At 42.2% G+C, this 12,802-nt stretch overlaps 1 protein-coding gene across 5 annotated transcripts in view; it reads left to right on the plus strand.

Annotated features, from left to right (window-relative positions):
• Astn2 (astrotactin 2) overlaps positions 1-12,159 on the plus strand; it is a 947,200-nt gene extending 935,041 nt beyond the window's left edge. For all 5 annotated transcript variants that reach the window (XM_052714946.1, XM_052714945.1, XM_052714947.1 and 2 more), the window contains one exon: positions 11,257-12,159. In XM_052714946.1, the coding sequence (XP_052570906.1) occupies positions 11,257-11,494 (238 nt within the window). In that variant the 3' untranslated portion in view covers positions 11,495-12,159. The remainder of the gene's footprint in view (positions 1-11,256) is intronic.
• The last annotated feature ends 643 nt before the right edge of the window (positions 12,160-12,802 follow it).

Genomic DNA, 12,802 nt, shown 5'->3' on the forward strand with positions numbered 1-12,802 from the left:
AAATTCCTGTCTACTCAGTGGGCTGGGAGGAACCTCAGAGTCTGCATTTTGAACACACTATCAGGTGATGCCAGTTTTGCTGGTTTAAAAATGCCTGAGAGTGACAAGGTTTTAGGTCTAGGCAGATAGAGCAGGGAATGCAGACCCAAACCCCAAGGAGAATTCCTGCCACAGAAAGAGAAGCTAATGGTTAAAAATCAAAGAATGAACAGCCTGCCAGGTGCAAGGGGGATGGCGTGTTTTCATCAAGAGAAACCCAGTGCAAAAAATGAGAGTAGTGGTGAGGTAAGAGACATAATACTGTAGTCAGGAACTATAAATATCACTGAGACAGAGAGTTCAAGGTGAGAGAGTGGGGGGGGTGAAAAAACCAAGGATGGAGAGTTTAACTAGGGTCAGATCTTGATGGCTTTTGTGAAGTCCTACTCAGAAGTTTGTTCTTTACCCCAGAAGTTACATAAAGGCTTTTAAAAGAGCAATTTGAATAAATTTGTTCTGCCTCTCCAGGGTTAGCAAGTGTGCAGAACCAACCTGTAAAGAGAGGGGGCAAGACACTTGTCTGGGCCAGGAGCCCAGGGTTCATGTCCTACTTTGCCACCTATTTACTGTAAGACCGGGAATCAGTTCTACCTCCATTCTGGACCTCATTTGTAATGCAAAAGGGCTTAACTCTAAAGTCTCCTCCAGCTGGCGCCAAGGAACCAGAAAGCCCTGAAGGTCACAGAAACCAGAAAATGAAGACAACATGAATGTCATTTCACCTCCAGCCTGACATCCTGTTTCTGGAGACCCAGGATGACTGGAGAGAAAAAGAGCTTTTCCCAAGAGTTGACACAAGATGAACCCTGTTAGAATTCTCTTGGCCTATATAATCTCCAACCCCAAATGTTTTCAACTCCTTCCTCGGTCTGGGTTTGCATGCCCCCATAAAATTTAGTGACAAAAGGACATCTCTTACCTTGGTCTAATAAATCTATCAGGCTCGTTTTCCCCAGAGCCTGGTTCTCATGACAACTATAGGTTACTGCTAACAGCTGCTCAAAGAAGACCCGCTGACACCCAGCTGTCCCACCATAAGGTTCCTATTAGGAGACTTGAAAAGCTGAGCTCATAGGTGGCCAGGGACCAGAATTTTCTCGGCTTAGAGCATCCTTGACCACTCTTGAGCTTCACAATACTTTCAGTTATGTTTGGTCAAATGAAAGGGTAATGGGAGGTGAGGAAACTGAAAAGATCTGGTTTCAGAGAAATTGGTCTATCTGAGCTAGAAATGATTGATTTATTTTGTCAGCCATGTTAACTTCTATGGAAGACATTGCTAACAGATCACAGAGTTATCACAGGCTTGGCTCAACCTGACATCTTTCTCAACCTTAAAAGACAAAGGTACCTGCCTCATCTAAGAAGAGCTGGCACAACCATCACCGGACCCTTAGGGGGAGTAAGTGAGCCTAGAATCATACACTAGAGTCTTACAAGATCTTACTGATTTCTTCAAGAAATGAACTCTTTGCCAAGTCTCATGGGCCAGGCCTTGTAGTGCATCCTTATAATACCAGCACCCAGGAAGCTGAGACAGGGAGATTTCAAGTCTGTGTCCATCGTGGCCAACAAAACATAAAGTATTGTGATTTAAATTGGAAGTGCCCTCTGTGGCTTATACATTTGAACACTTGGTCCCTAAGCTGGTGGTGTTGGAGCAGGCTGTGGAACCATTCAGAGGTACAGCCTGGCTGGAGGGAGTAGTAGCTGGAAACAGCAGGCTTTGAAAGCTAATAGCCTCTTCCCCACTTCCTGCTCACTCTCCCTCTGCTTCCTGTGTGTGAAAGAGATGTTAGCTCTTAGCTTCCTGCTCCGACTCCAATGCTTTCCCACCATTATGGACTCCAAGTCTCTGGAACTGTAAGCCATACAAACTGTTCCTTAAGTTGCTTTGGGCAATGGTAATTTTATCACAGCAACAGAAAATAACTGATATACATAGAGAGGCCCCTTGTTGAAGAAAAAAGAAATGAAGAAAACGGATCCCATGCTTTCTTATGAGGAAACACAGAGGAGAACCAAGCAATGTTAACATTCTTTTAACATGTTTTCTCTAATTATTAACACGTTGAGAATGTACATCTACAGAAAATGCTGACTTTCTTTTGGGGCAAGAGGTTGAGGCTAAATTTTGACTAGGATTTTTGAAAATATTTCTCATGAACTGTTAAGAAGCCATTTCAGCATGATTTTATTACTCCAGTTGACCACACAAGCTCAATATATGTTAGTGCATTCATGTTTTCCAAGTAGAAATACTGTTATTTCATTCCAATATAAGTATAACTTATTTAACAGCATACAAATCATACAGAGGTATACAAAATACAAAATAGAAATTTTGTAAGTGTGAATACTGTCATCCCAGCCCTACTTCAGAAGTAAAATTATTGACTGCATATAACTTTCTATAGACAGATGTGAATATAGACACAGATATTTCTGGGAAAGGGGAATAGACATGGGTTTCATGATATCTACATGTCTTCATATCTGATCTATGCTGTGTTTACTAAACATGCATGCCATCATCTGCTTACATATACTTTAGCAATACACTGGCTGAGTGTCTTCCCATTGACACATATCTACATGTGTTTTTAGGTGAAGTTCTATGATCAGGGAGCTGTAAGAATGCATACCACAGTATTCCAGTTCCCTATTATATACCAACTAGCTATCTTTGCTATTACAGATGAATTTGCACAAACCACCTGCCCATTTGTCTAACTCCTGCCTTAGGTCCACATGATATACTTGTGCTATTTCATTGCCTTTACTGCCCCTTGCCAGAAAATTGAGATGTTTTGAGAACTGAGGACTGAAAATTTCCTCCATTTGTGTCAATTTGTATGTATTAATCCATTCTTCTTGCAACAGGGAAATGTTAGCTGAGCAACTATTATAGACCTGGCTATTAACATATCACTCACTTTCTGAACAGTAGATTGGTAATTAAGCAACAGAGAAGCCTTCTGGATATGTAAATTGTTCAAGGTCACATAACTAATGAGTCAAAGCCCAAATTCAAAATACAATCTTGCAATGTCGAACTGGCATCCTGTTCTGTGTGACACATTGTATTCATTCAAAATGTGCACACAACTGGGAGGGGATATACTATGCTTCTGAACAGAGAAGTAGAATGTGTCAGTAACAAAGGGAAAGCCTGGCAGAGGTAGCTGGGAAGCTTTGGAAGACATCCTGAAGAAGGAATTTCATTATGACCTTGAGGTATGAACAGAGCCTCAAAGAATGCGGTCCTCTCCTCTCTGGAGTGCAGTGTCTCAGTAAGGGTGTCACACTAGGTTCCCTGGTGAACTGCTTCTCAGAGGCACATTGGATGGCATTTCCCTGTAATCAAGGCACCTTCCTTTCACTGAAACCACACAAGTAGGGACTTGGGGCGATAACTCAGTACCTAGGATACATGCTGCACAAGAAGAAAGTAGGAGGACAAGTTTGGAGTTTGGATCCTAACAGGGACCATGGGGGTCCAGCCCCTCAACAGCCCTCTTCCAGGGTCCAGGAAGAATCTACAACCAGCTGATAATCTAATCTTTGATGATATTAAGTGAATCTATGTACACGAAACTCTTTAGTTCATATGCTTCATTTTTCTTTGTCAGTTTTTTCTCGACACAGCTTCTTTTCTGTTCTTATACTTAGCTCCTCTCTGTCCCTTCCCCTCATGTCCTCTCATAACTCTAACTCTTTTCCATCTCCATCCTCATCTTCATCCTCATTCTTCTCCATTGTAGTTCCTTCCCCTCTTTCTCCTGGAACCTGTCTCTTGTCTTACCAGCAGCCTGACCCTTACCATACCAAGCAAAGCTTCCAAGCTCCCTATCAGAGCCGTGATAGGCAGCTTCATTTGCAATCCAGATGGTGAGGAAATAGAGGAGGTCGGGTCAGATAAGGCCTAGAATAAGTCAGAAAGGGAATTTATGTGCTCAAAATATATTCTTATAAGTGGCTAGGTGAAACGTTACTAGTCTATCATAAATGTACTCAAATACAATCTTACAGGTGGTTAGGTAAAGGAGTCTATAAGTCACTGAAATAAAATTGACTCTATTTTCCTATGCTGCCATATACTGGCAGGGTGGAGTAGCTCTGCTTGGAGCTAGGAAGCCTGCCTTGTAGCTACATTGCACATGGTATGCAAAAAGCCCTTTTGTTCTAAGTCAATTGCTCTGGAATGCCATTTGGGCTGTGAGAGAAAGGAGGGTCTGAGCTTCATTTGCACAAGAAATAAAGCTATGCACCTAGCTGTCCCCTAGGTGGTGTCTCCAGAAGGGTGTTTACCTTAAGTCAGGAGACTGTTGCTATGGCCTAGAATGCTTGAGAAGTATATTGGATAAATACACTGTTAGGAGTTCTTGGAAGCATACATAGCATACAAGAAAATCATTGCAGGAAACAGCTAATATATATACAAAAGCTAAATTATCACCAAGACTCCTTAAGCCATGGCTTGACCTTCAGAAAAATCCTTGACCTTTCTAAGTGGTAGCTTTTGTGATAGTAGCTAGATTCCATTACATTTTCCTGTGACTTGCAGCAGGATCCCAGCACTTATGTAAATACAGGATAAGTGAGATGGCATGCATATAATTCTGTCATTCCTAAGGCAAGGACAAAGGATCCCCAGAGTAAACTGGCTAGGCATGCTAGCTTTGTCATGTGAACTCTGGGGTTAAACTGAGAGATTCTGCCTCAATGAATATGGTGACTGAGGAAGACTTTCCCTATAAACCTTGAGCTTGCACACAAATATACATGCATGCACACACAAAGATATACATGGAACACCCACATCTGTACATATGTGCACCACACATATATGCATGAAATACACATTCATACCTGTATACATATAGTTACACATACTTGTTCCACATACATATACATGGAAAACATACACACACACATACCACATACATACACAAAAAAAAAAAAATCACAAGAAATACCCACTCTAATTCTGGCTATAGGCAGGCACTTTTGTAAATTAAAATAATGTGGTCACCTTCAGTGAGAGGGAGCCCATGACCATATTGAAAAAAATCACATTACAATTACAAAACTCTAGTTCTAAGGATGTTTTAAAAATAACTATTACAGTGACATTGTTAGGATGTAACACTTAGTACCTTGCAGCAGAGACATGAGACAAATCATGTATTCGTCACTGGCTCATTTTTACCACCCATAGAATGGGAGTGGGAGTTGAACATAGACTCTGCATTGTGATGAGCGTTGATGTTAGATGGTCCTGCATAGGTACTGTTTCTGACATAAAGTGGCCACTCGATGATAGTCATCTCCATCCCTGCGCTCAGCTCTTTGCCCACTTGCCTGCAGTTGCTAAAACAGCACAGCTTCCTGAATGCCTCTCCTCCCCTTTCCTCCTGCCCTGAGTTCAACAGGATAGCTTGTCAGAAGTCCTCCAACATCTCAGTCTGACTACAGTTTACTGATGTCATCTGTTCCTTTTACCACAACAAGTCTGTTTTCTCCAGCTGTGGCCTGGCCAGGGCAAAAGGAATGGAGACTTTATCTACTTTAATCTGCCCTCTTCAATTCTGAAGAATTTCTTTCAGCCTTGACGTGCATGCCCTTGACTCTCATTAACTTAGTATTACCTAACCCGGAGACATTTAAGATCAACTTGAGAGGTAGGGAGGAAAAAGAGGGGCCTGGATCAATGACTAATTGGTGAGTAGTGTTGGAAATAGAATGTCCATCAAAGGTTCTGCAATTCCCAGAGAGCTGGTAGCTAGGTCTAACTCCTGACTCCTTCATTAGTCACCTTTCCCAATTCTTTCTGCTAATTAATCTTCTTCCTTCTTCTTTTGCCTCCTATCTCAACAGACATTTGTCCCAACTCCAGTGAGGGATATTTCATTTCTTGTCCTTGCAAAACATGGTCCCTCTGACCTAGGATTCTCCTCCTGGGAATGCTTGAAGCATACCTGATCTTTGATTTATGGTTCTCCATAGCCTAGATCTTGTTACCTAGAACTCTGGCCTTTGGTGTCTTTTGTTCATCCTTGTCTTTGGGCACCTCCAACCCATCTGTACCTGCTCTATTCCCAGTATCCTCTTTTGTTTAAATGCAAAGTGTGGTTTGGTGGCTGCTACATGCTTGCTTGTGCTGGGTTCCTATGGTAATCATTTCGTCTCAATCCAACAACATCCCTGCAGATTCAGTATCCTGAATGCTGCTTTTCTAGTGGTGAAACTGAGGATAAAAGAACTATAATGGGTTCTAAGGCCAAGCTTTTCTCCTATCAATAACACTCTAACGTGTGTCTAACATTTACTTAGAGCCAAGCAAGCACCTGTACTGTCTCATCTGCCACTATTACTATTCTCATTTCTACTTGACAGCTGTGGAAAGTAATGAGTCTTGTTGAGGAATTTGCTCATAATCCACATAGCTGTTAAATAGTCGACCTAGAACTTGAATTGGGGATGCTAGAACTAACGACTTTGCATCAACTCCATACCATCAGGAGTACTGTTCTGGATTTATTCACTATTAACAGAAGTCATTCCTTTAATATAACTTCCTCATACCAAAGCTCCATTTTCCCATCTTTACAGAGGGAGGCTTTGAATAATGGAATTCTACAATTCCTTCTGAGGAAATGGCCAGGCTTTAGGAGGCAAAGCATTTAGGCATGCTGGGGAAAAATATCCTTTCCAGACTCATTTTGTCATTTGTTGTTTATGTTTATGACTGCCTGGACCAGCCAATGCCTCTGCATTGCCCAGAGAATAAAATAAAAATCCATGAGTATGGCATAGGAAAATCTACATGATCTTGTCTCGGCTGTGGTCTCCCACACATTCTTTTCACCATCTATTTTAATCAATAGCTAGTTTATGTCTCTCATTTATCTGAAGCCATTCCATCATTGACCACACAGCTTTGCCATTACACTCTTTGAGAAGACCTCTCTGAGCCTCTTCCCCAGTTGATGATTATGTACTCATCTTACATATTCACATAGTATATATCCTCATGTTTTCCAGTTCATCACTACTGCTCCTCAGTGAGAAACTACTAATATCTCTGTCAGCCTCCTGAAATATTGACACTTAGAGTTCAGCCAGATCAAACCTATCCCCACTGCCTGCTTGACAAACAATATCTAATAACACCATAATGATGGTGTTAGCTGTGATGGTGGTGGCAGTGATGGGGGCAGTGGTGGTAGCAATGATAGCCATGGCTGTGCTGGTAGTCACAGTGAAGACATTTTCTAACATATACCACATGCTTTCCATCCTAAGCCTATTGTGTTACAGCTTTCAGGGGTTTACATGTGTTAATTAATTTAAGACCTACTATAATCCTATGATGTGAGCCATGTGATGTTCCTTTTTTTGTAGTTGAGAAATCAGAACAGGTAGCTTTTCACCACCTCAGAGAAAATTCAGACCAGTGTCCCTAAGTACAATGATGGGAAAGAGCTAATGAATGCCCAGATGTGCTCCCAGCCTGGCTTCTGGGTGTCAATCTCACCTTCCACTACTCGATTTCCAAAGCTGCCAAAAACATTTTTAAATAAACCAGATCGCAATCAATTACTTTCTCAGTTTAAAGTTTAGAGAGGCTGAGTACAGATATGAACGGGACCTGATACAAAATTGTTCATGTAAAACATTTTATGACTTTTTGTGATTTTTTTCCATTGTAACTCCATTGGGGGTTGTTGCGTGTGGACTGTATAAATGATAATGTATCCTGTTAAAACGTTGATTTATCTACTTAATCTGATAAGGGAAATTGGAGGTGAATATGATCAAAATACATTGTATACATGTTTGAAATTCTCAAAGAATAAATTTAAAATAAATATTTTTAATGTTTGATTTAAACTCCTCACTTACCTGCAAAACAGCTCTATAACCAGAAGTAGCATGTGTGGAAAGTTTAACATAGATTCATGATTCTTTTTCCATTATATTTATTTGTTTATTTGGTTTTTAAGACAGAATCACATGTGTTTGATCTGACCTCAAATTCACTGTGTAGCCAAGGCATGGGCTTGTGTGCCTGATCCTCCTGCTTCTGCTTTCAGGATGCTAGGATTTGAGGCCCATGCCACTCTGCTGGCCATGTGCATTGCTGAGGACTGAACCCAGAAATTCATGCACGCTGCACACACATTCTGCCAACTGAGCTACATCCATTGCCCTCCATGTTTTAAATTTTTGAAACAATATGTTATATAGTTATTCACACTGCATAGGTAAGACAAGGAAACTGAGGTACAGTGGTGAACCGACTTGCTGACTGTCACCTAGTTAACATGTGACTGAGATGGGATTTAAACCACTATTACTGGAAACATTGGCGATAACGCTGGGATATGGATAGTAAGCCAACAGCCTCTTTCCTTCCTACTGCTTCAGGGTTGTCGACCCGCCCCCAGAACTCCGTGAGTAAGCACTGTGTTGCAGCTGCAAATCCCCAGGACTTTTATGCATTCCTCTATCTCTATCATTGCCACTGCTGCCTGCCAAGCTTTCTCTTCTGCATCCAACAGTCAGCACAATCTCCTCTTCCACTAGGAAGCTTTCTTAAGCAACCCTAGCCCCACTCTACTGTACGCTGTATAGTCCCACTAGACTTCCATGTGCTCCTACAGTGCTGTGACTTACTTTATAACTCCTCGCTCTTGGCTCCTCTGTCACTGTCTCCCCCTGTCTGGCTTTTCTCATAGAATCTACTGAATGAAAGCTTGGCTAGAAAATATTCTCAACTAATAAGCATGAATTTACTTTATATCCTTTAACTTCCCATACCCCCTTTTCTTTCGATGAAAGCAGGTTTAGAGATGACAGGTAAATTTCCCAAGAATGTAGAACTATTAAAAAACAGAACAAGAGGATTAGAGACAGATGGCTTGGTGGATATAAATGCCACACAAAGCCTGGTATTCTGAGTTCAGATACCTGCAACTCATATAAAAACCAAAAAGAGAGGTGAGTGTTTGTCGTCCCAAAATGCTAACAGCAAAATGGGAGCAAACTAGAGAATCTTCTAGAAGCTCTCTGGGCATCTAGACTGGTATATGCAGCACAGCAGGGAAATAAGAGCGACTATAGCTCAAAAAAAGTGGAAAGTAAGAACCAGTTTTCAAGGTTGTCCTCAGACCTCCATACCCTGGTGTGTGCTCACCTCCTACATAAACATGTACACACAGAAATAGTGTATAAACACATGCACACATGTAAATAAATACCTTTAAAAAGGTGGGAGCAGAGATACACGAGAGGAAGCTCAGGGATTAAGAGCACGTGTTGCTCTTTCAAAGGATCTGGGTTCCATTTCCAGAGCATACGTGGTGACTCAAAACCATCTCTAGTCCCAGCTATAGGGGATTCATGTTCTCTTCTGACATCTTCAGGAACCAAGCATGTATGTGGCACCATGCCTACATTCATGCAGGAAAAGAACTCATGCACATAAAATAAAGTACATAAATCTGAAAAGTAAACAATAAAAAAATAAGACTAGAGTAGGGCTTCAAACAAGGAAGGATGAGAAATACACTCCTCAGGCTCATCATAGGGGTGGGAGGGAGAAGAGGGAAGCCTGTGGATAGAGTGTGATCATAAAACAGTGAATTCTTGGCTTCTCACAAAATATTCCACACAAGTGGTGAACTATACAAAGAGGACTCTTTGAAAAGCACCTCATAAATCATGCCCACGAAATGTAATACACAAGTCCAGTTCTTTTTCAACCACCACACAGGTGCCTAGCATAGCCTCCAATTTGTGGGGTCTGTGTTATAAAATGCCTTCTCTCCCAGGGTCTCAAGGGGTCATAGAAAAAGGGAGAGACAGAGACAGAGACAGAGACGTAGAGACACAGAGACAGACTTTCCTCAGCCCCCAGTACCTCTGGGTATCTTAAAGATGCCAGATGCAGATAAATAAGAGTTTCGTGTGTAGCATGATCTGGGAAAGAGGTCTTTCTTTTCTCCTCTAAGCTGTGTCTACGTCCTTGATGAGAATAGGACAGGCTAGATAAGTCTGTGGTCCTTAAGAGGTCCCTTGAAAGAATATTTGGAAATGTCAGGAACCAATTTCATTGTCCTGACAGATGTGTGGTGCTATTTCTGCCTCACGAGCTGAAGCCCCAGGATGGTGACCAGCATCTGACATGACTGTCCCTATAAGAAAGAATGACTAGTAGTACTGTTAAGAAATCTTGGACTAGGGGATCTCAAAGATCTCCCCTAGCTCAGACTATGCAGCCAGCAATCTCTACTGCTGAAAGAAGATCCCAGGTAGGTTCCGAATGGTGATCACCACTCAGAATGACTCTTGCTTTGATCAATATTCAGTTTAACCTTGGTCCTGACACATCATAATAACGATGTATTGGAAGCATACTCTTTGCCAGACACTGGGCCTGTCTCATCTGCACTCTCAGAAGCAACTTATGAGGGCGAGGCAGTCAGCCCTAGTCAAGAGATAGGGTGGAGGACTAAAGAGAAGCTTTCATTTGCGGACATTCATATTTAGGCTCTGATGAAAGAGAAAGCACAGGGGGCGTGATCGCCAAACATCATGACAGGGAACAAGTGCATGGGACTGACTGAAACAAAAAGCAGACAGTTGGAGAAGGGCTGGATTTGAGAGATCAACTTAATATTTGACCTTAGTCAAATTACTTTATTTTTCTGAGTATGGTTTCCTCACCTCTTAACTGGGAGTAAAACAAACAAATAAATAAAAACAACAGTCAGGAGTAATATGAATATTTGATAAAAATGTAGAAGTTTTTAAACATATGTGAGGTACATATTCAATGAATATGCAGCACATGGTGTCAAATTCCAATTATTAGTTTTTGTGAATATTTTTGTCATTACTATAATAATGTCTGTTGATCAGAGCTCCAAGGCTGGTATTATGCTACAAATCACAATGCAAGTCAATGCAATTGAAAAAGATAAATCCTAAGATCATCCTTCTGGGAAAGGAGGGAGACTTCAGTACTCAGCTAGAGTCTTGAATGTCTAAGGAGAACACTCATCACAGTCCTAGGTAACTCTTGAGTAGTTAAAGTTTGTTGGAAATGGGTAAGAAAATATAGCTTGGGTAAGACATCATCCAACATCTGTTGACCCCACTTAAGACCCCTTCTGATTCCCCCTGTTTCTGTCTCTTTGTGCCTTGTAGGAAGGCACACCTGATCCTGCGGCGGTTGGAGAGGGTCAGCAGCCACTGTTCTAGTCTCTTGCGAAGCGCCTACATTCAGAGCCGTGTGGATACCATACCCTATCTCTTCTGCCGCAGTGAGGAGGTCCGGCCCGCAGGAATGGTGTGGTACAGCATCCTCAAGGACACCAAAATCACATGCGAGGAGAAGATGGTGTCCATGGCCCGAAACACGTATGGGGAGACCAAAGGCCGGTGAGGGAGGGTAAAACCCTCCTTGAGCACAGAGACGCTCTTAGGGGAGCACTGCTTTCATGGATCCTGGGACCTGGGTGGGCTGGGGGACAGCTGAAGGGCCTGGCACATGACACTTGCCAGCAAGGCCAAAGCAAACTGTTTCTCCGTGGACAGACAGCAGAGAACTTTGTAACCAATGAAATTATTCATTTTTTTCTCTTTTATTTTTTCTAAGATATTATTTGACTCTATCAAATGTCTCTCCTTTTTAAATCTTTTCTTATGGATGGAAGTCATTGCGGAAGCAACAGCTTTCAGGCGAAGACCAAGTAGCCTTTCCTCTTCTTCCTCCCTCTTGCTATGGACCCCTGGAAGGAGACCTGTGGAGAGACAATTTGACTACTTCAGCGTTAGCAAGGATGCCCAAGAACTGTTGCAGCAAGGAAGCTTGGGTCTTTAAGGCCTCCTCCCTCCCTCCTTTTCCTCCTCATCTTTCTTCCTTCTCTCCTCCCTCTCCCTCCTTCTCTCTCTCTCTCTCTCTCTCTCTCTCTCTCTCTCTCTCTCTCTCTCTCTCTCTCTCTCTCTCTTTTCCTGGACACTATTGAGTTTGCTGGCCCACTGCTTCTTTCTGCTCCCTGTGGGTCTCTACAGGACTTTCTGTGCATTAAAATTCCTATTGTCTCTCTTTTTGCTTGGGTGATGTTTCTTACCAATGAAGTATCATTGGTGGAAGTATTAAGGCAACTCCACATAGTTAAAAGGGAGGTTTATTTTTGGGTAACTTACAAGTAAAGGGATAGGTTACAGAGTCTGGGAGAGGTGAAGCGCAGTCCGGCGGTGTTCTCTGGAGAACTCTGCTCTGCTCAGTTTACCTCCAGCATCCAGGATCCAGGAACCAAGAGAGCCAGCACATCTGGGATTTCAGGTCTTAAGCACTCCTGTCTCGGCCCCACCTCATAGGTGTGACAGTTACCGGAAGCCTCAATGGGGGTGGTACTTCCAGGTCAAAGTTGGAACAACTACCCACTACAAAGTATGTTTAAGGAACCTCTGTCTATTCATTAGACAAACATTGATTTATGAGATAACTGTATGGAAGGCACAGGATGAATACGAAAGAGAAGTTCTCCGTCCTGTAGGAACCTATAGTCTAGTGGTTACTGTAAAGCAATCTAGTATAGTGTCAGGCTGGGCTGGGAATGAGTGAGTGCTTTCGATAGACATGGCTGGGTCATAAGACATGCTGGAGGAGTTAGAAAGTGCTTGCTTGAAAATGCACTAGCTTATCCCAAAGAGTGAGGAGGAAAAGGGAAGACAAAAGTGAGAAAGG

Source organism: Peromyscus californicus, unplaced genomic scaffold, assembly GCF_007827085.1.
Source record: "Peromyscus californicus insignis strain IS unplaced genomic scaffold, ASM782708v3 Scaffold_5__1_contigs__length_169319896, whole genome shotgun sequence".
NCBI classification, from domain to species: Eukaryota; Metazoa; Chordata; class Mammalia; order Rodentia; family Cricetidae; genus Peromyscus; species Peromyscus californicus.